At 55.0% G+C, this 22844-nt stretch overlaps 1 protein-coding gene across 5 annotated transcripts in view; it reads left to right on the top strand.

Annotated features, from left to right (window-relative positions):
- Positions 1-8047: 8047 nt before the first annotated feature.
- SPNS2 (SPNS lysolipid transporter 2, sphingosine-1-phosphate) overlaps positions 8048-22844 on the top strand; it is a 34989-nt gene continuing 20192 nt past the window's right edge. For 3 of the 5 annotated variants that reach the window (XM_090292682.1, XM_090292679.1, XM_090292678.1), the window contains exons 1-2: positions 8176-8603; positions 21395-21460. In XM_090292682.1, the coding sequence (XP_090148808.1) occupies positions 8237-8603; positions 21395-21460 (433 nt within the window). In that variant the 5' untranslated portion in view covers positions 8176-8236. Of the gene's footprint in view, positions 8604-21394; positions 21461-22844 lie in introns of all 5 variants that reach the window. The other 2 variants (XM_090292681.1, XM_090292680.1) reach the window with 2 other exon arrangements.

Raw genomic sequence — 22844 nt, 5'->3', positions numbered from 1 at the left:
ACCCTCCCTCAGGAGAAGTCTTCGCCAGGTTGACCAGCCCTCAACCCACAATCTGACACTTGGAGCTCATGAAATGGGGGGAGCTTCCCCGTTATTAGAAGAAGGATTTGTGAGGATATTTAGTAAAGGTTCTGCACCCAATTACAATGTGGGAAGGGGGTTCCTACAGTACCAAGCAATTCTCTGACCCCCGCTGGGTGTCCTGCAATTCAACTCAGCTGTGGCACAGTCTACCCAGATATAGTGTCAGACCCTATAGGTTAGGGGTTCGGTCCTACAAGCCTATCACCCTCCCCCGATTCAGAAGCCAACCCCAAGTCCAGGTTGTTACCTGTGCTTTTGACCAACTGGTTATAAATCAGAGGTTCCCATGACCCCTTCCTTGGGTTTGATTAACTCACTAAAGTGGCTCCCAGAACTCAGGAAGCCCGTGTACTCACTGTATCACTGGCTTGTTGTAAAAGGATATTGAGGCACCGCCAGAGAAAAGATGGGTAGGGCACAGGAAAGGGTGAGGAGCATCCACGTCATCCCCAGGGGCTACTCTCCCCAATCGCCACGTGTTCATCAACCCAGAAGCTCCCAGATTCTGACCTTGGTTTTTATGCAGGCTTCATTACATGGGCCTGATTGACTGAACAACTGGCCATTGGCGACTGATCTCTACCTGCAGCCCCTCTACCCTCCTCAGAGGCTGGAGGACTGGTGGGACTAGACATTCCAGCCCTCTGATCACATGATTAGTTTCCCTGGCAACCAGCCCCCATCCTTAGGTGGGGTCCAAAAGACCTCATTCACAAACAAGCCACCTTTAAAGTTATCACTGAGGAAATTCCAAGGGTTTTAGGAGCTCTGTGCCAGAAACATATACTTCTTATTGGAACTCACAATGTTACACTTAGTTTCTCCTGAGAAGGCGGTGGCTGGTCTGTGGGGAAGCCAAGATGCCATGGTCCTTTCAGCATTTACTGGCTGTGTGACCTGGGCCACCTCCTGACCTCTCTGAGCTGCAGAGGCCCCAGCCATATTTAAGAAGCGTGTTGAATGCGGCATTTCCAGCCCAGGTCTCATGTGGTTCTCACAGGCTGGGTCAAGGCCCACAGAAACCCAGCTCCGGGTTCTGCACCTTCCTCCCTACAGCCCTGGGGAGGACCCCTGTGGGGCTCTGCTCCCAGAAAAGGGCGGGGGTTTCCCAAGAGTCCCACATCAACCACTGCCACCCCCGCCCCTGCTCCCGCAGAGCCCAGAGCCTGGGGAGCGAGATCAGAAACCTCATTTGTGCCCAGAACATGTATTGACATCAGTAGGTGCCCCTCTTGGTGTCAGGCCAGGAATCTGACTCCAACCCTGCCCTTGGACTTCACAGTCCCAGCTAAGACCGAGAAACACCCTTCAATGTCTAGTGAGGCACATCTTTGGACAGAGGGAGGGACTACATCCCTCAGAAGCCTTTGGGGAGGTGGCCAAGAAGCTGGCAAAGAGCAAGAGAAGGTGTGGGGGAGGGAATTCCCAGTGGAAGGAACAGGCCAGGCACAGCAAAGGGGAGTGGAGCAGATGAATCACGGAGGGGTGTGGGGTGGCCGGAGAGGAGTGTGTGTGTGTGTTTTAGGGGAGGGAAAGGAGGCAGGAGAGACTGGCTGGGATCAGAGGGGCTCAGTTGCCAACAGAGAAGCTGGGGTTTGAAACTTGTAATCTAGGGTAGTTTTTTCTGACTCCAGTGTACTCTGGTGTTTGGGTTGCTGGGCAGGGTGGGCGGTGCTTCCTAGGACTGAGCTGCACAAAATGCTCAGCCAGGAGTTTATGGGATGTTACCGTATCATCCAAAGTGTTTTGAGGCAGGGCAGGAGCTTTGGGGCTGGTGAGCTCTGGAGGGAGAGACCAGATCAGGCCTCACTGGGCTGAGGTCACAGGTGCAGGTCTGAGAGAGCTCAGCCACCCAGAACAGAGCAGGAGTGGCCACTAGAACTGCCTGTCTGGCTTAAAGGGCATTTGCTTTGTTATTCCAGTCCCTGATGTCCTGGACTTGTTTGTTGGGAATGTCATGAGGGAACACACTGCTCAGCAGGTTGCAGTCCTCAAGCCTGGCCTGCTCACATAACGTATTAATTGCTCTTCCCAGAAACATGCCGCATTCCAGGTTCCAGGCGCCATCCTGGCGAGCCAGTGTGCCTGTCCGTGTGTGCTTGCCTGTGCCTGCTCATTTCTGTGCTGGTGCATGAGCATAGGAGGGTGTGTTTATAGGTTATTGATAAAAGCTCTTCCACCACCCGGACCTCAGGCTTGAAGGGTTGAACACGTGCATTGAAATGATCGCCCCAACCCTGGCTTGTTGCCCTGTAACACCAGACATTGGTCTGTCTGTTTTACTCCCTGAAGTGTCTATCTTCTCTCCATGCCTGGGTGGGCCTGTGAGGTTGTTTGGTTTAATGCAGACTCTAAAGATAGAGCTGTCAGGAGGCAGCAAGAGGTATGTGACTGCTGGTGCTCCTTCTGTGTGGCCTTGTCTGTTAGAGTTGTAGGGTGTGTGCAACAGAGACTATCTTAAGGAAGAAATAAATTTGTTGGAAACATATCAGGAGTTCATAGAATTGATGGGAAGATGGGAGATTCAGGAGCCAGGGTTCCTTGGGCCATCTTATTGGGGGGCCTTCACCTAGCTCCGGACAAACTTTCCCTATTTCTTTTGCCACCCTACTCATGATTTAAAACACTGGGCAGGAGGTTCTTGTTGGATCCTTTGCCATGCTCTGAGTTATAACTCCATTAAGACCAGGAAACCAAGGTGCTGTTAGGAAAGGGGATGGACTCTGAGCATCAGCACAAGACAGCAATGAAAGGAAAAAAAGACAAAAACCAAAAAACCAAAAGCCAAAACAAGCCAAACCAAACCAAAACAAAACAAAGATGGTGTTCATGACAGCGATCTTGGGCAGACCACTGGTCCTCAGGCATCCTCTCCATGGGAAAGGGAAGAGGCTGCACTCGATGTCCTTCAAGGGATTCTTCATGTCCGATGGTCTCAGTCCATGATTAAAGGAGGCTGAAGCTTCTACGGTTTGGAAAGTGTTAAAAAAAAAAAAAAGTCCAAATGACAGAACAGAAATGTCTGTGTTCGTGGGGACTCGGAGCCATCTGTTCCGAGCAGGAGAGAGAGGCAGAGATGAAGCATTCTGAGCACAACTCATGAGGCAAGCCTGGGCTGGGGGACGCAGGGGCTCCAACAGATCCCAGCTCAGCAACCCCAGCAGCAGAGGGGCGGTGCCTTCTCCCCACCTGTGGGGTAGTGACCTGTAGAGAAGGCAATCAAAGGGTGGATGCAAACGGCATGTGGAAGCTAATGGAGGGTGGAGTCAATCAGGGAGAAAATGCCTTTTCCAGAGGGACCAGGAGAGGAATCGGGTTGGTTTATGAGTCACTCAGAGCAACAGACACATGCACATGATACAAATCAACACATACTTCCTGAGCACCTGCTAAATGTCTTTAATCATTCAATCAACAAACATTCTCTGAACACCTCCTCTGTGCGGATCTGCAGAGGTGAATCACACAGGGTATGGGCCTTCTAGGCTCACAGTCTATTGTGGGGTGGGTGTGTGCGGGAGTGGGGGATGGACTCCTGCACAAACATAATCAGCCCAACGTGTTTGGTGTGATGAAGGGATACACAGGTTACTCAAATAGCCCAGAGGATGAAATGACAATAGTTCAGGTGGCTCAGGGAGGACTTTCTGGAGGAAGTCATGTCTGTGCTGGGTTTCTAAAGGACAAGTGGGAGGAGGGAACTAGGTAGACAGCATAGGCAGAGCATGACTGAAGGGCCTGGGGTGAGGGCGTTGCCCACATGACGCTCTCCGTGGTACTGAACCATTATTGCATTAGTAGGACAAGGACTTTTGTTTTGAGGGGAGAACAGGAAATACAAGGTCTGTCCAGAGGGTATAGAGCCATGTAATATGAAAAACATATATTTATTGAAGAAGATACAAGATACAAGAAACATCGTACATAGGACAAGGATGCCTCTGTCCCCTTCAAAGTAGGTGCCTTGGGACCCCACACAGTTCTCTCAGTCGCCATCAGGGGCCCCATCGTACATGTATTTTCTTGAATCTCATTGACAGTCTGAAATCTCTTCCCTTTAAAGGTGATTTTAGTTTTGGGGAAAAAGGCAGAAGTCACAGGGTGCCAAATCCAGCTGTAGGGGGGCTGAGTCACCTGGGTGATTTCATGTTCCACCAAAAAACTCTGATCGAGACATGATGCATAAGCGGGCACGTTGTTGTAATGAGGCTGACAATCACCAGTTGTTCATAACTGTGGCCTTGTGAATCATCTGGACAGTTTCTATGGAGGAATGTTCAAAATTAACACAAAATGTGATGCAGATTCCTCATTCTACTCACTCAGTCATTTTGAACACAAGGGCCACACAGTGCACATGCTCACTCAGTGGTGTCTACCACCCCCACTGACTAGTACAGTGAAGTCGTCATTGTTCACACGTGCGCATTCCAGTCCACTCCTCTTGGCTGCCAGGTTACATCAATGTTGTGCAAACCATTCTCATTATAGTAACAATGGCTGGACTTTTTCCAGACAGACCTCATATACACAAGTACCCCCAATTCCTGCCACTCCTCTAGGTTCCAGGAAGCATAATAACTGTGAATGAGTTTAGGGAGCTCAATTTTCAGTGTGGTGGAATGTAATTTTGAGAGAAGGGAAGTAGTATCTGAGGCTGGAGATTGCCATGGGTCATAAAGAGTTATGAAGGGTCTTGGAGATCATGTTAAGGAACTTAGATATTTTTAATCCTATAGCCAGTGAGAAGCCATGAAAATGTTTTATACAAGGTAGTGATGGGGTCATATGTGTGATTTAGAAAATTGCTGGCAAGAAATACAAAGAAAAGATTGGAGGGGGTGTTGGGCAGGTGGTATTGAGTTTTAAAAGGGTCTGAGGGAGACCAAGAGGTTTGTACTAAGTCAGTGAGCAATGGGGGCATTGAGAGATATCAAAGAAAAAAAATGGACAGGATCTAGATGTAGGAGTTGAGGGAGAAGAAAGAGTCCCACATGGCTCTCAGGATTCCTGCTGGGTGACAATGTAGATGATGGTGCTATTTGTCAAGAGGTAAATGATTCTGGGGTGGGAGAGACTTAGGGGAAAGATGAGGATGTGCTGAGTTCAAGGTGCTAGGGGAGAACGTGCAGAAGACTGCTGCAGGGCTTCATACTTAAAGATGAGGCCATACCCAGACAGGGAGGTTGGAGTGTCATGGGCGCAAGATGATTGCTGAGAGTCCACACATCAGTGAGAGGATGCCAAGGGAGGGTGTAGTGAGAACGAAAGAGACTGAGGCCCAGGCCCTGGAAACACTGTCCTGGAGGGGGATGGGTAGAGAAGAGGTGGACTGAGCTCCTTGTTATCAGCCTTGGGGGAGTTGGTGTTTTTCAGATTGTGTTCTGCAAAGCTCTAGTCTTACAAGATGCCCTGTGGTCTAGTACACATGGGTACGTGGAAGCCTGTCCCTCCCCCTGGGAGACTTACAGTGTACACTCTCAGATTAAAGGCTCTGAAAAGTCCCTCAGCAAGGAAATCTGCTTCCCTGTGTTTACCCCACCATTTCCCAAATATACTTGCCCTTGGAGACTGGCCCCTATGGTCCTGTCCCCATTTGTTTTGAATTTATGGTCTAGACCTAATGAATGACTATCAGAAGGTCCTTTAGCCATCACTGAGCTCAGCCTCACATTGTGCCGATGAGAAAGCTGTGGCTTGGAGAAGCTAAAAGCAGCATTGTGGGGCAATAGATGAAATGCTGGATTGGGGGTAGACACACCTGGGCGTAGTGCAAGCCCCATGATTTACTAGCTATGTGATCTTGGGCAGATTCTTTCTTTCCCCTGGAACTCAGTTTCTTCTTTGGTGATATGGAGATAAGAATCTTAGATGTCCTCTGACCAGTGGTCCCATGAGACTGCCAGAGGCTCTCAGAAGGCCACTGTAACTTGACCAGGACCACACCGCCAGAAAGGGCTGTGTCTGAAAAGATGAGGCATTTGGGGGAGGGAGAAGAGCCCTTAAGGCTGGGCTTAGAGTCATGGTTGTGCCTCCTTCACAGCTGGACATGGTCTCACAGCCATACATTGCTCTCACTGGCCCCACACACATGAGAGTCATTGCCAGGTCCCATCCCAGCCCCATGGAGCTCTTGGGTATGCCTTTGTCTTCTAGTTGCCTGTCATCCTGGGCCACCCATTGAAACTTTCCTTGTCTGGCTTTGCAGGCTTGAGCTCAGTAGGCTGGGATGTGGCAGCAAGGCAACTTTCAGAATGAAAGCTGCTTTTCTAACCCTTCCATCACAGCCATTCATACCCAACACGCTGAAGCATATTTTTAGTCACTTCACAGAATTTAAAACACACCTCCAAGGGCACCAAAAACCACCAGCTTGAGGATTAACTCTGCTCACAAGAGACAGTGGGGTGAGCATGTGGGGGGTGTCTCGTGCTGTGTCAGCCGTTTGCTATGTAGCCAGCATCCACGCGAGACGCACCTGCCTGCGGTCTTTGGGTCTGGAGGAGCCTGCAGTAGGAACTGAGCTCCCAACCCAGGGGTTTGGTATCAGAGCCCTGGGTCAGCACCAGCACTGCCACTGACTAGCCACATGTCTGTGACGAGGCCATTTCTGGGCCCTGAGACCTGTCTGTGAAACATAGGGGATAATTCTGGTTTTCCAGGTTCTGTCTAGTTCTAGACCTTTCTGTCCTCAGCACTTGGTTTGTACAGGATTTTTTCAATCAAAGCCTCAACCAGATGAGTGAGGGAGGGTGGGGAGGGATGCACAGAACCACAGCACCTCTGAAATGGGTGAGAGTGGTGATTGTGGTTCTGAACACAGAAGCTACCCACCCACTCTCTGTGGGAGACAGGACTCTTCCCACCACTGACCACTCATTGACTCCCAGATTGTCTGAATCTTATCCTCATATCTACCCCAGAGAGAAGAACAGACCCAGAGAGAAACAGACCCAAACAGACAGTTAGGGCTCTATTCCAGGGTCATCCTCTCTCCAGGGCTGGGCTAGGACCAAGCCTCCTGTCTTCCACTCAGGGTTTTGTCCCTTACACCTTCAGGAGAGGAGGCCCCTTCTTTTTAAATATTTTATTTATTTATTTTCAGAGAGAGGAGAAGGGAGGGAGAAAGACAGGGAGAGAAACATCATTGTGTGGCTGCCTCTCGCACACCCCCAACTGGGAACATGACCCACAACCCAGGCATGTCCCCTGACTGGGAATTGAACTGGCCACCCTTTTGGTTTGCAGGCCTGCACTCAGTCCACTGAGCCACACCAGCCAAGGAGAGGAGGCCCCCCTTCTTAATGCCCTGTTTCTAGTGGGCCCAGTAGGAGCCCTGGCTCTCCCTGTCAGGGGCTGTCTCTCTAGGAGACAGGGGTAGGGTCTCAGAGCAGACACAAGAATGGGTACAGGGGGAGCTCCCATTGGAGGCTGATCTGGGTTTCCTTGGGGAGGTTGCCAACATAAACTTCTGTGCCTGTTGGAGTCCTGGGTCCAGGGCACCCCCGGTCACGCTTCTTGGTCCTGACGCAGCTCTCCCTAAACTGATTAAATCAGGGGTGAGCAGCTGCTAGAGCAACCATGGGTCCTTCTACAGGAGCCTGGGACTTAACTGAGACCCTCTCTCCAGGATGTGCGTATGCCTTGAGCTTCAGCCTTCAGAGTCTCCCAGAGTCTCCTCCAAGAGCCCACTCCCATGTTAGGGAGTGGGGAGGGAGGGCATTGAGTGGGTACTGGGGAACCCTGCTTCCCGCACCCTGTTCCTAGCTCCATGGATCCGGGTCCTACTCCGCCTTCGAGGTCTCGCGGCTCCGGCGTGACTGCGCCCCCGTCGGGCAGAGGGGACTCTGCGGCTCGCCACCCCCCCCGCCCCGGGGCAGCACGTGCGGGGCGGGGTTGTGGCTCCAGCCTGAAGCTGATTGGGTGCGGCCTGGTGGGTGGAGCCGGACCTCAGCTGTCAGAGCCGCCGCTGCGGTGGCGACGGCTCACCGTGCAGAACCTTAGCAGCGCGGCACCCGGGGCTGGAGCTCTGGAGCCGACGGGACCGGGTCGGGATGGTGCAGCGGCAGCTCCGCGGCGCACACACGCACTGAGTGGGCCCAAGCTGGGTCGCGCGCCCCCCGCGCCCCCCGCCGCCGCGGTCCCGGCCGGCATGATGTGCCTGGAATGCGCCTCGGCGGCGGCGGGCGGCGCGGAGGAGGAGGAGGCGGACGCGGAGCGGCGCCGGCGCCGGGGGGCGCAGCTAGGGGCTAGCGGAGCTGGTTGCTGCGGGGCGCGGGCAGCGGGCGCCGCTGCGGTCGCGGCCGCCGACGATGAGGTGCAGACGCTGTCGGGCAGCGTGAGGCGGGCCCCGCCGGGACCTCCGAGCACCCCCAGCACCCCGAGCTGCGCAGCCGCTGCCAAGGGCTCGGGCGCGCAGCAGCCCAAACCTGCCAGCTTGGGCCGCAGGCGTGGGGCAGCCGCCGCCATCCTCAGCTTGGGCAACGTGCTCAACTACCTGGACAGGTACACCGTAGTAGGTGAGCTGGTGCCCCACCCAGCCCGAGAACCAGGACCACCCCCCCTACGCCTCAAGGTACCCCGGGGAGCCTTTGGTCTCAGACCCTCTATATCCAAGCCTTACGAGGGGACCCTAAGGGCCCTCCGCTCAGGCGCAGCTGGGCAAGTGATGCCCCGCGATCCACGGGTCCAGTCCAAGGACTGCCCCTACCCGGGGCCATGGGTTGGGGGAGTCCCCCACCCCTGGAATAGCCCACGCGTCCTCGCCAGCCCTTGTCCCATCCGTTGTCCTCTCTTTCGAGTATCCTCTATGTCTCTCCGCCTTCTTGCCTCTGCGCCCCCTTGCGCCCCCGCCTCAGATTTTCGGGTCTCTCCTCCCCTTCCCCCAGCCCAGGCAATCTGTAGGTCCGTCAGTTCCTTCCTTCCTCCGCCACCTCCGTTCCCCTGTGTCCCTGCGGCGAGTGCGCGCGCCTCTTGCGGGTGTGCGCTAGGGGAGACCAAGTGTGTGAGAGGGGGTAGCGGGGATGTGTGTGTGAGCGTGTGAGCGCGTGGCTGACAAAGGCTCCGGGCTGCGGGGAGTGAGGGAGGGGCGGGGCGGGTCCGTGGCGCCTGGGGACCCAGGATGCGGTTTGCAGCTGGCCCTGGCCAGAGGCCTGTAGACGCCTCCCCCTGCTCTGTGGCGCCTGGAGCCTGGGTTAGGACGCAGGCCACTGAGGCTCGATGAAAAAGGGTTGCCTCATCCCCTGTGAGCATCTAGGAACCAGCCTTTGGGATGGCATGGGATGGGGGTCCATAAAACAACCGGGTTCTAGCCCCAGGTTTGCCCCTCCTGCACTTTATATATGACCTTGGGACAGTCTTGGCTTGTGTTTAGGTCTGTTTCCCTGTTTGTGAGGTGGTTGATCCCTGGGCCCTTTGGGGATGGAATTCCAGTCTGCTCTCTCCCCTCCCCCAGTTCTCAGGATCTTCGAGCAGGGACTTCCCTGAGCCTGAACTACTCTTAGGTGGGAATGGTGCAGCCTTGAGAGAAAAGGACTCTGGCCAGACTGGCATAGGTGGGGGCTCCTTGCTGGAGGAGAGCTGTGACAGTATACCTGGCACGCTGATCCAGAACCTGCCTAACTGCAGCTTAGTAAAATCTGGTACTACCAAAAAAAAAAGCAGAAGGAATTTGGGACGGACTTTAGAGAGAACTTTGTGGTGATAGGAGAGCCATGGCATAAAGCAAATGCTACCCGGGTCCCTTTCTCTGGGCCTCAGTCTCCTCCTCTGTTGACCGGGGTTTTGTGTCAAGTGGAAGGGAAGAACTCTAATGGGAGAGCAGTCTTCCTCCTTCTCCCACTCCTGCTTTCAAAACCTTCAGCTCTCTCCATTCCTCCACTGCAGGTTGGAAGTGGGGACCAGCGGCACCAGTTTATGGGGTGGGCTCTCCCCAAGAGGCTCATCCTTTGGTCTGGTGAGCAGGAATGCCCTGTGTGGCCCAAGTGCACCAGCCTGTCATGCAGGGTCCTGCCGGAGACCTGGGGGATTAAGTGCCACCCTAAGGTGGGGGGAAGTCAGAGAACACTGGGGCCCTGTAGTCAGTGCAAAATAGACTCCTGTGTACAGGTGGGGACACCAAAGCCCCTGTACCACCCTTGTCCAATATGGCGCGAAGAGTGGACAACAGGGTGGCATTAGATCCACCAGTGAAACCCGCCTGGGAATAGGCTTTCCGCCCCTTCTGAGCTGAGCAATGAATGGCGCTGCTTCTGGCACTGTAGCACTTTCCAACTTGTTTATTTCCGGCCCCAGACCATCCCCTCTGATATTTGTTGGGAATCTGACTCTACCAGGGGCTGAGGGGGAGAGGGTGGGATCAGGGAGGTCTGGTGCTTATCTGCCCCCACCCGGAGTTGGGTCCCAGAGTCAGAATATCAGAATGGGGGAAGCAGACAGGACATTTCTGGTGAATTGGTAAGGGGGGATGGGGAGCAGCAGCTGAGAGGGGCGTGGGCACTAGGGAGGAAGGCCCGGAAAGCCCTGTGCAAACACCAGCCTGGTTTGTGCATCCCTCCCTTTCCCAGCCAGGGTCAGGGTTCATGCACACCCCACCTCTAGCACACAACATACACAGATTTCCTCTCCGGATAAGCCTGGCTCCCTCTCCCTCTCTTTATGGTAGATTTCCCCCATGCTCCCCTGGCCCCAAGGTCAGTTTTTATGAAGATTTGCTGTCTCTATGGCAACTATACTAGCTTGATGGGTCTTGGGGTGAGTCAGGGGAATGCTCATTTCAGGCCTGAGTCCACCTGTTGCTGGCTGGCCCAGCTGAGAGAGGGCGAAGGTTGCTGACACTCCATGGCTCAGGCTCTTTTGATGTTCTTACCCCCGAGAACCTCACACTCTGGTCCTGGCTTCCCCCTCATAAAAGGGAATTCCCACTCTCTTCCTTTAAATTTGTCCTATCAATTTCTGTCTTCATGGTATAGATCAGCTCTGTCCAAAAGGAATATAATGCAAGCCCTACATCTAATTTAAAAACTTCGAGTAGCCACATAAAAATGTGAAAAGAAATAGGTGAAATGAATCAACATATATCCTTCAATTCAATATACCCAACATGTAATCAATGTAAAAGTTATGAATGAGAGATTTTGCCTTCTTTTTCATACTGAGTTCTGACACTGTGTGTGTTTGACGTTTATAGCACATGTCAGTTGAGACAAGTTGCATTTCAGGTGCTCAGCAGACAGGGCAGCTGGGGTCACTCAGTGGAAGTGCAGCTCTAGAGTCTTTGGTGCCCGGGTTTGGATCCAGTCTCTTCAGCTACCAGCTGTGTGACCTTGAGGATGTCCCCTGAGCCTTCTGGGTAATCATCTTCTCCTTTCCACCTCCCGAGTTGTGTGTAGCAAATGGGAATGGCTCTTAGGCATCTGGGCCAAGGCCAGGCTCTTAGGAGAGCTTCACAAATGTCAGCTGTCTTCTCTTTCATGCCTGTGTTCAAGCTGTGCCCGGCCATGATGCCCTTCCCACTTTTCTCTGTTTTGGATGGTCTCTTTGAGGACACCTTTTCAAGCCCATCCCTTCTCCACCAGGGCTGGTCTCCATCCTGGGAACTACAGTAGCTTCTGCCTCTGCCCTAGCATTCCCAGCACCACCCAGTGATCTAGCTAATTATGGCTTCTCCTCCCCACCATGGGAACCCCCTGCAGGCAGCAGGCCCTGGAAGCAGGGGAGGAGGGCCAGGCTCCCGCTCTTGCTTTCCTTCCTGAGCATTGCTTCAGTTGGATGAAATTGAGGTAGCCCAGAAACCAACCGCCTCTCAGCCCTTCTCTCCGCCTTCTTGTGCGGATGGGAACACTCATGTCTGGAGGATGCAGGCACTTATCCAAGGTCACACGGCAGGGCAGAGCAGAACCAGAACCCCCCAGTGCAGTGTCCTCTTGGTGGAGGCGGGGGCATGCCCCCTGCTTCTGGCCTAGAAACTCAGAGACTCTGCTGGCCAGACTTCAGGCCAATGAATTTCAGCTCAGTTTAATAGAGGCAGTTTCAGCTCCCCTAGGGCATGCGGCTTCTGCTCCCATGGCCCCTACTAGCCTGGCTGACACCCACTCTTCATTCTGAGTCCACCTGTGGCTGCTAGGTTAGGAGAAGGAGGGAGCCCCAGGTGAATGTCCCAGGTCCCCTCTTCTCAGTTCTGCTTCTTGGTGCCAGAGTTGCCTCTGCCCCTGGGCTCCTATTCTTCCACCGGTAAAACTGAAGCAGAGCTGAGGGTGTAGGTGGCAGCCTTCTGCTTCTGGAACCAGGCCCTGCAAGAGGGAGCTGGCGCTGGCCCTATTCATGGCTGGAGAATGAGCTGGGATCCTTCCCCAACTTCTCTGGGGTACCTGTCCCTTCCTATGTCCTTTCCCTTTGATCCAACCCATGGCAGATTGGCACTTGAAACTGAGTGGGGCGGGGGCTGGTGAGGAGAGGCAGAACCCTGCCCTGGGGGAGTCCTTTCCTGCCAAAGAAGCTGAGATCGGTATCCGTGGCAACGACTCACTAACACAGACCCAGAAGGATAGCTGAGCATAGGGACCCAGCCAAGAACACAAGCCTGGCAGGGACTGAGGGCTTCCCCAAACACCTGAGCTGGGTGGAGGAGGGGGTTGCCAAGTTGGGGGTTTTGGCCCTTTTTTGTCTGTTTGTCTGCTTGGTTGAGTCTGTGCACAGTTGACAGATGGGGAAATGGAGGCTAGGGTCTTTTTTAGAGGCCAAGTCAAGCCTTACCTTCGTAGCTATCTTTGTGGATAAGGGTAGTCAATGCAGCTCCATCCCATCCCCTTGGGTGGCCCTGCCCTGGTCTCTGCCACATCACCACTACCAAAAGTCTGCAGGGCAGGGTGTCCCCGGGCTGCATTCCAGAGCACCTGTCTGGCAGGCCAGCACCCAGGTGAACCGCAGGCCAGCCTGGAATGCCGGCACCCTAATGACTAACTGCAGCTGCCATTTCCTGGATCCTTCTTCCTCCTCAGGCATCTTGCGGTTGGTTCCGCCAGCCCCTCAGCTGTGCTGTTGACCTGTCAGAGGAAGTGCCTTGAAACTCACTATTGGGCTGGGACCAAGGGCCACTTATTGCCCCAGACTGTGCCTTAGTTTCCCATTTTGTGAGCAGGGTAGGAAGGCTGCAGGGCTGTAGGTTACAGCCTGATCAGAGAGCTGCTCAGACAGGAAGGAGCTCCATGTCCCTTCCCCAGAAAGGAAGGGGCTTTTGTTTCTACCCGAGTGTGGGCTCCTGGACTCCTGAGAGTAGAAAGGGAGGAAGAGGAGGGAGGCAAAGAGGACACTGGCTTGATCCCCAGGCTCCCAGGGCCGGGCTCCCAGGTGGGCTCATGTCTTCTGGGCTGAGCTCCTGGCTTTGCCAGACTTGCTGTGTGACCCGATGCAGATCCTGACCCTCTCTGAGCCCTGAATCCATAGAGACAATGTTTCTCCACTCTTTTTGTGATCAGGGTCTTGCTCCCTTCACCTTCTGAATCCCAAGGGTACCGTGGGACACTTGGTCTCAGGGACTGTTGTCTGCTGGCCCCTAGCTCTGCCTGTACCTCCTGCCATGCCCCAGGATAACCAGATATGTTCCCCACATGCTGCAGCAGCTAACCTGTTCCCCTGGGTAGGTCTCAGTGGCGCCTTTGCCCTCCTTCCAGGAAATCTTCCCCAACTCTCTGGGCTGAGCCAGGCACCCAACTCCTGCTTTTCAGCTGCACTTTATCCCATATCCATCACAACACTGCCCTTGCGTAGCTGAGCCTGGTCATCTCTCAATATGTGAGGGGGGCTGGCATAGGCTTGGCCCTTGTTGATTGACTTGAGTGGCAGAGTTGGATGGACCTAGAGCTGCTTGGCCCCCAAAGCCCATCCTTCTGAACTGAAGGGGCCTTGACAGGTTAGGACAGCCCTAGATAAGAACCGGGCCCCTACTGCCGAGGCCAGGGCCTCTCTCAAGGTGGCTGCACTACCCTTTTGTCCTGACCAGGTCACACAGGGAACTGTGGGACCTCACACCCCTGGGAAGGATCTTGGGGAAGTGATCAGCATGGTCGCTGTCTGCCCAGCTCTCAGCCCCAACAGTGGGGCCCCCTCGCCCACATGCTGGGCAGAATGGTTTTTGTATGTTAGGAGGACACTGTGGTGGCTTTGCTCAGTCTCCTGTGCAGAGGGCACTAGAGGTGTGGGACTGGCCCCAGGTCACACAGTGAGGCTGTCTGTTCTGGGCCTGGCCCTCTCCTGATAGCTAGCTGGGAGGTTGGTGAAAGAAATCCTGGGAGAGCTGTAGCAGAGGTCAAAAGCAGTTATATTAGAGCAAGAAATCACCAGAGCTTGGTAGCTCCATGAGGTCCTCGTGGTCCCTTCACTGTCAAGCACAGATTTTCCAGTGGAGTCCCAGGAGGCGAGGAGCATGATTAGGCTTTGTAAACTGTAAAGGACTATGCCTGGGAAGGGTGGTGTTACTTGTACCCATGGGAGAGCTGTGGATTTGGATGTTGAGAAGGGGCTGGTTGCAACCTCCTTTCTGGGCTTTGTTGGGGTGAGGTCAGGTCTGGAGCTTGGAGGCCAGTTCAGCCTTGCTCCTGCCAGTTTCTTTGGCCTTTGTCCCTTCGCCTTCTGAGTCTCAATTTCCCACCCCAGAAGTGGGAGCAGATGTCGCTGGTCCCCTTGGCCACTGAAGCAGTGTACCAGGAGAAGCTGGGAGTTTGTGGCCTGGAGCTGTGCCATTTTGGGGTCTCTTATCTCTCTTCCACACCTCTCCTGATCTTATGTCTGTGGTCACACAGGCCACGCTCTCCGAGGACCATGATGAGGGTGTGGCCACCTTGTCTTCAGTCTGCTGGCTTTGGGAGCCTCTGAGGTAGGACAGGGCTAGGGATGCTGAGCTGGGAAAGGAGTGGCTGTGCAAAGCCCCCAAATTGCTAAGGCTGAGCCTGGTTCCAGGAAAGCTGGCCCCAAATGATAGACTAGAACCACAGGACAGAGGCCAGGCTGCCTGTCCCCGCCCACTCTGGGCATAGAGACTTGGTGGGGAGAAGGGAGGGCTCCCTGAGCTCTGGGGGTGGTTCCTCTCTAAGGCTGACAGGCAGGACTCTTGGTAAGGAAGGATGTTGTGGTCTGCAGCTGGAGTGCTTTTTAGGGGGACAGGTTTGGAGTCCAGATCCTCTAGGGAGGGTGTAGGGCCTCTGAGAGGCTGAGGCTCTGGAGCTGGGGGCCTCATACTCATAGTCCCTGCAGAGATGACCACTAAGCTGTCCTGACATCAATGACCCAGGTTTGTAGGGCAGCACAGGGGTAGGAGGGGCAGCATATGTAGAACAAATATAATTGAGATCTAGGATGGATCTAGCAGGGATGTATAGGGATCCTGAGTCACTCTCACGGGCAACCTGAGGCTCAGGGTAGGGGCCAAATGCTGTTGGAGGTCACTCAGTTTATCCGTGGTAGACGGAGATAGGATCTTGCCTTGGAGAAACTCTGGGGCAGGTAGAAGTATGTGTGCGCTTGAGAGCCTGGGTCCCCAGCTCAGGGACTGCCTTGGCTAGTGCCCCCTTAGGCAAAGGGTGGGGGCTGTTCTCAGTGGGGCCACACTGCGGTTTCCCAGCCTTAGCCATCCAGAGCCAGGTCAACAGAGCCAGGCCCTCAGGCCGCTATAATTAGTGGGGTGGGAGCTGTGGCCCAGTGTTGAAGCAGGGGTGAGACTTCAGAGTAAACCAGCTCTGAGGCCTCCACAGGAGCACCAGGGTCCCTCCCAGAGGGAACAACCAATGGCAGCCATGACCCATCCCTTCAGGTCCCTAGGCAACCAACCCCCATTTTGGAGAAAATGTCCCTGAGGTGAGAGCTCCCATTGCTCTCTACCTGGCTAGGGCTCCTGCCTATGAGTTAATGATCTGTGATAACATTTATCGACTACTCACTATGTGCCAGGCATCGTTATAAGCACTTTGCATGGATCAGCCCATCTAAACCTCACAACAACCATAGAAAGCAGATCTTAAAACTAAGCTATATTACAGAAGAGGAAACTGGCACAGAGAGGTTAAGTAACTTGCTTAGGGTCACACAGCAGGGAAGGTAGAGAAGCCAGGATGTGAATCGAGATGGTCTGGCTCTAGAGCCCATGTTCTTGGGAATTCAGCTAAGTGGCCTGCTGCTCGGAAGAGGCAGTGTGAATGTGGGGCGATGATGACTGTGCTCGGGGGAGTGAGCTTGAGTAGCAGGTGGCCTGCCCTGGATGACAAGGCAGCAAGAGACCTCAGGATTACAATGCCCCTACCTTGCATTTTGGTCTGGTCTTAGCTGGGGGCTCCTGACATCATTGTGGGTTTTCTTGTACACCTTGGCCTTTTTGAGCACTCTGTGATACCAGCAGGTTGTGGTCTAGATCTGGCTCCTCCGGAGGGACCAGCAATGATGGGGGATCTCTGTTAGTATCTGTGACCAGCCAGCTGGGTGAGTCAGGCCAGATTCCAGCCAGCTCTGGGGTTGCCCTTGAGGTTACAGGCACCTCTTCAACAAGAGCCACAGAGTGGGGGTTGGATGGGGGTGGGGCATTCTGGCAGATGTAATCTTGGATCTGGGCTCTGGATGAGGTGGATCTTCACAAGTGGACAGGGACACCCCAGGAAGAGGTCATGGCTGTAGTGAAGGCTTGGAGATTCATAGGCTGTGATGTGCAATTCATAGTGGCCTCAGATCAGCCAGGCCAGTGATTCCCCATCACGCGGGCTGCGTGTTAATAGGTCCTGTGGCTCACCTCTAGACAGGGTGATTGTGCAGATGTGGGTCATGGAGGCCTCAACTGCTAGAAGAAATCTGGCCTTCACTGGGTAGCAATGGGGAGCCACTAAGCACTATTGGGCAGCCACACCAATGAGCTAAAGTAGGTAACACTCTTAGAACAGGGTCTGGCTCATAGTAAACATTAATGCACATTCATATCCAGACTACTGTTGTCACTAGTAGTAGCAGTATTACTAAACCAGCATTCTGGTCCAGTGAATTTTGAAGAACACATGGGAAACTCTGAGCTCTATCCAGATGTGACAACCACTGGACCATGGCATTAGCTCCTTGAGTCCAGACACTGTCTGTGGTCTCTGAAGCCCAGCCCAGGACTTGGTAGATTGATACGTGCTTGAGAGATCAGGCTGTAGGAGGGACACTAGATGGGCCAGGAGAGGCTGGACGGGAGAAGAGGCCAGGCGGTGAAGGAGAGAATCGTTGGACCCATTCATGGGCCTACAGGAGATGAGCATGCATCATGGCTGACTCCCAGGTGTCTGGTCTGGATCGTGCTATGGTACCACTCAGGGGATGGGGACCAGGTGCTAGAGCAGTGGACCCGGAATCCAGGGGGCTGGGGCCCCGAGGGATGAGACAGTCTGTTGGACTAAGCCACCAGGAGATGGTTGGTTTCAGGCAGTGCCAGAGGTGAGGACATTGACTTGGGGAGGGGTGACCACTCTTGTAAGAGCTTTAGCTGTGAAGAGGAAGATAGCAGAAGCGGCTGGCAGAGGGGACAAGTCAGGATTGTTTTCCCCACCAGGATGAGAGAGATGTGAGCACTTTTGTACGCTGGTTGATGCGTGAGAGACAGAAGTGAGGAAGATGCTCAAGCCAGGGCAAGACCCAGGGCAAGATCCCTGGGAGGCAGGAGGGGCTGTCAGCCTAGAGGAGACAGTTGGCCTTAGGCAAGAGGCAAGACCCTTGGAGGCTCAGCAGGAGTGTAACGGGGATCAGTGAATGAGAAAATTGAGATGTTCTTGCTGTTTCAGGATGTTTTCTGGGCCCAGGGAGGAGGACCCTGTGGGCAGACGGCGATACTGGCTGTGGATTTGGGGTGACTGCCTGAAGATGCCTGGATTGGGACTTGTGGCCATAGGGCGGCTGGGGGCTTTGAGGGGGTGGTGGGAGCCCCACCTTGCATGCCCCTGGCTGGTGGGGCTGGTGGTGTGGGCCAGGCCTGAGCTGTAGGAGGCTCCTCCTGGGCATGAGGCCCATCCTGTGACCCACCAAACCTCAGCCTCCAGGAAAGAGGCTAAAAATAAGGCTGTGGGGAAGAAGGGAGGAGGTGTGTGGGCTCAAGCCAGGCTGAAGCCCAGAGGAAAGTCTGAGATGGCCAGCCGGCTGCTGTGACACACGCTTCCTGTGCCAGTGGCCAGTGGGACCTCATCTACTTGTGGCCATGGCCTCTTCCAGGCCTATAAGAGGGAAAAAAAACCCTGAGAGGCTTGGGCAGGGCCTGTATGAAGCCCTGTTTCCTGAGAAGTTTCTCTCTGGCCTTCTGCCTGGAGTTCAGGCCTTGGACCTAAGCCTGGGCTTCAGGGGGTGCGGGGATGGGGGTATCAAAAGCTTCCTGTGTCTTGGGGTCTAGACTGCCTGGGAGCTCCCAGGGACCTGGGGTGCCGTCCAGATGTGGAGGAGGTCAGGGAGGCTTCCTGGAGGCAACCGCTGGGCCTTGAAGTCATGGGAGGGGGACTGTGTCCAGGCAGGTGGCTAGCATGTGCCTTGGGAGAAGCGAGAGTGGTTTTATTTGTTGTGCACACAGGCCATCTCACGATGACCAGTGGGCCTACCGTGACTGTGGATCCGTGCCCTCCATTTGGCTGTGGATGAGGACCCACTGTTCAGGGGTTCAGAGGCACAGGGGGAGTTTTGCCCTCCCACCACTTCCCAACTCCACCCTTACCCAGGACCTAAATAGTCCCTGTTCTGGGTTCTGGAGATGACTTGCCGTGGCTCCAGCCCACAAGGGGCTCCTGGTCGGGTTGGGGAGGAGGCGAACACTCACACTTCATCTGTGCATCCACTCCTCAGACAGTGACTGCGGGCGGCTGTGTGCCGGGCCCTGGGCTGGGGGACAAGAGCGGACTACAGAGAAGCAGTGTGGTGGGAGAACAAGCTTTGGTTCTGGATCTCATCTCTGACACCTGAAGTGCTATGTGACAAGTTATTTCACTTCTCAGATGTGAAATGGGGATATCATTGTAGATAGCACAGGCAGCAGGAGGATGATAATCGTAGATACTAGCATAGGTAGAAATACCACCTGAGGGGCCTCACATGGTACCTGGAACTTAGCAGGAACCAATAACTGCTGGCTCTTAGCTCCTGGCTATAGTGGGTCCAAGGAGCTCATATCCATGTCTCTGTGTGCCTTCCCTGTAGAACTAACCAATCCTGGTGTGAAAAGTGCTAAAACAAGGATGGACAGGGGCAACTAACTTATTGAAGTTGGTGGGATGGGGAGAAATCAGGGAAGACTTCCCAGAAGAGGAGGCACCTGAACTAGTCTTGTAGGAGTGGCAGGAATTAGCAGAGCCCACATAGTTGTGCCAGGGCAGAAGAGGAAGCATATGTAATTGGGGGGCCATGAGTAGTTTGGGGTGGTTGGAGTATGGTGTCCTGAGATGTGAGGCTGAAGGGCGGGGCTGGCAGAGCTGGCAGGGTTGAACCTGCAGCTGGTGGCCTGGTGAAGGGGTCTGTGTCCTCTTGAAGCCCTGGGGAGTCACAGTTGATAGTGACTACTCGAGGGATGTGATCAGACCCACACAGCAGGGGAACAGATCCTAGCTCGGCAGTGGGAGTGGGCTGTGGGGTGGGAGGTGAGTGTGGGGTGTTCCCCAAGATCATGCCCAACTGTGCCGCCTGCAACCTCGACGGAGCTCTGGGCCTCTGAGGCCTGGTCGGATCACCTTGGAGGTCCCACTTGGTGGGTCTGCATTCCACAGACTCAGGACCGGCCTCTGGCTTCTGTTTTCAAGGCAAGGCCACAGCCTGCCCTAGTTATTAAGTCATTAACTGGGTCTCACATGGCCTCTTCATTATGGGTAATTATGGTAAATCCACTGCGGGCATTAACAAGGAGGAGGCCAGCTTCTCTGGGCTGCTAGGCTGTTAGGACAGCAGCTACGCTGATCCACCCCCCAGAAAATTGCCCAGCATCCCGGCCTTGGGTCATGGGCAGGACAGTGACCTCCACTCTCCCCACTTACACCCTCAGCCACCAGATGGGACTCTCAGACAGTGCTTGGGGATTCCGCTTCCATGTGGTATGACTGCGCATGTGGCTTCTTAACTTCCTATGCCTCAGTTTCGTCATCCATGCAGTGGGATAATAGTCCTATAATAGGGTTGTGTGAGGATTAAACTAGCAAAGCACTTAATGCTCAGTAATTTGAAGCATTATCATTTCAAATGCTAACATCATTTTCTTCATCATCATCATCATTGTCGTCATCATCATCATCATCATCGTGAAGAGCATGGGAATCCCTCGAAGGCAGGGTCTAGTCCCTTCCTCTGTCACCTGCGTGGGGAGGTCATAAGGCCCTATCTCCTCCTCCTTCCTCCCCTCCCTTCTCAGTGTAGGTGTGTGGTGGTCAGGAGGGTCTGGCCTGTGGCTCAGCCTCTTGGTGCCCTTAGAGATAAGCTGAGGTTGGGGGTGGGGAGACTCTGGCCCTCAGGTGGGTTGTGCTTATTCAGGGCTCTGACAGAGTGCTGAGAGGTGAGAGGGGCCTGGGAGCTTGCTGGCCCCCATACAGCCATGGCTCTGCCTGTTTCCAGCTAGGGGTGGTTTCCGGTTGCTGCCTCCCCCCGCCCCCACAATGCCCTAAAGAGCAGAAGTGGCTGGGACTTGGGAAAAGGAATCTCCTTCCCCCAGAAAAAGCAAGCCTGGAGCCCCATCTGCTTTCTTCTGCATCAGAAAATTGGGGTCCTGGTTATAATCCTGAGGACAACTGGCTGAGTGTGTGTGCGTGTATGCTCACGTGCTTGTGTGCACGTGCAGGTGAGCAGGTGTGAGCGTTGCCTGCAAGCCCCCTCAGCCCTCTCCCGGCCAGGTAGCTTCCCTCGCAGCTTTCAGCAGCTGCCCACCTGGGCTGCAGGTTTGGGGGTCTTCCTGGCAGGCAGGGCCCACACCTGTTCCTCACTCAGTCTAGGCTTGGGCCGCAGGTGGGCAGATAGGAAGCCTGGCTGCCTTGCTGGGCTGAGTAACCATGGGCAAGCCTGGCCTGTCTGTGCCTTGGGCCCCTGCAGTGGCCGAGGGAGTGGGTGAGATGTTATCCCCAGGGCAAGCACAGGGGACCCGTGGGGCAGGACAGAAGCTTGGTCTCCAAGATCCCCAGTGGCCTAGCTAAACTGGGCAGGTGGAGCTGTGTAGATGGGGCCAGGCTGGGTCCCATAGGGTGGAAAGAGGGCTGGGCTTGGAGTGGGGGTCACCTACGTGGGGTGGGGAAATAGGGGTACTGGGCATCAGACGTCATCAGTAAGCACCATCTGTCTTCCCCTCCAGGCGTCCTTCTGGATATCCAGCAGCACTTTGGGGTCAAGGACCGCGGCGCTGGATTGCTGCAGTCAGGTGAGGCCCATGGCCCCCGACCGGGTCTTAGTCCCTTCCCTCCTGGTGGGTCGTTCTCTGCTGGGTCTCTTACCGGCCCTGACTGGTGGGTAAGAGCATGGACTTTGTGTACAAATTCCACTGTTGCCGCTCACAAGGGCACCCCTTCTCCAGCCTCTGCATCTCTTCTTGCAAAAGAAAACAAATCACACCTGCCCTGAAATATATCAGTGTGCAGGCCGGGGGCCCAGGCTCCTGGAGCTGACTCCTGGGGCCCTGTGGGGACCCAGCAATCCAGGTTTTACCCTGAGGCTGATGAAGGGAGCTCCTTAGGTCAATAAGATGGGCAATGTCAACAGAGCCTTGGCAACCCCGCGTCCATGTCCTCCCCACCCCCAGCTCTTCCACTGCCATCAGCCTGAGAGTCATCTCTTAGATGTCCCATCAGGAAGCCCCCTGGTCAGCCCAGAGCCATTCCTGACTCAGGGCAGGAGCCTAGTCCTGGGCCTGGGGTCCTCGGTCATGTCTCCCTTGGGGCCCCAGCATTCTGATACCTGGGGAGTCAGGGTCCAAATCCCCAGGGCCAGGGCAGGGTGGCAGGTCTGTCTGCCCTTCCTGCTAGGGTCCGTGTCTCCTTTGTCCCTACCCTGCTCACTCCGTGGCCTGGTGGATCTGAGCCCCTGGCCTCCTGGCCCACTTATTAGCTGCGGCCATGCTGGCCAGCTCCTCAGCAGGACCCTCAGACCAGGGCGGAGACTCAGAGCCAGCACCGCGTCCCAGCCTTGCTGTGTGGCTGGGCCTGGTCCCCTTGGTGCAGGAGTCCAGCTGACTGTGAGGCCCAGTCAGATGTATGGGAGGAAGTCCTCCGTCTGCATTCCAGCCTGGGAACCCCTTCCCCTGCCTGGGCTCTCCTGGGAGGGAGCGGTGGAGGGGCCGGGCTCTGGCCAGGAACCTGCCTGACCTGTCTGGGTGGCATTCCAGTGGCGAACAATGCCAGGCCTCCACAATGAGCTCACAGAGCCAGGCTACCTGTGCTCATGTCCCAGATGGGGTCTCTGGGGCTCAGAGAGAAGGGATATGATAGCTTCGGGCTGATCCCTAACATGTGAGAGGTGACAGAGCTAGGACTGGGGCAAGGCTGTGTGGTCCAGCACCTCCTAGGGTGGCCAGGTGCCTGCCATTGCAGACGCCACCTCCACCCAGGATGTGAGCCCAAACCCCTCCCCTGGCCCTTGTCTCCTGGCTGGGTGGCCCTGGCTGGACCAGAGCAAGTCAGCCTGCCCTGGGGCCTGGGACAGGTCCCTCCAGCCTCCTGGGTTCTGCACTTGTGAGGGGAAGAGAGTTCAAGTAGATGGAAGCATGGGAGGCAGCAGGCTGCTGAGCCTGTGAGGAAAGGGCAGGAGAG

Source organism: Furipterus horrens, unplaced genomic scaffold, assembly GCF_987537825.1.
Source record: "Furipterus horrens unplaced genomic scaffold, mFurHor1.1.pri manual_scaffold_11, whole genome shotgun sequence".
Taxonomy (NCBI): Eukaryota; Metazoa; Chordata; class Mammalia; order Chiroptera; family Furipteridae; genus Furipterus; species Furipterus horrens.
The sequence above is the reverse complement of the archived record's forward strand: the minus strand, read 5'-3'. Positions and strand labels throughout refer to the sequence as shown.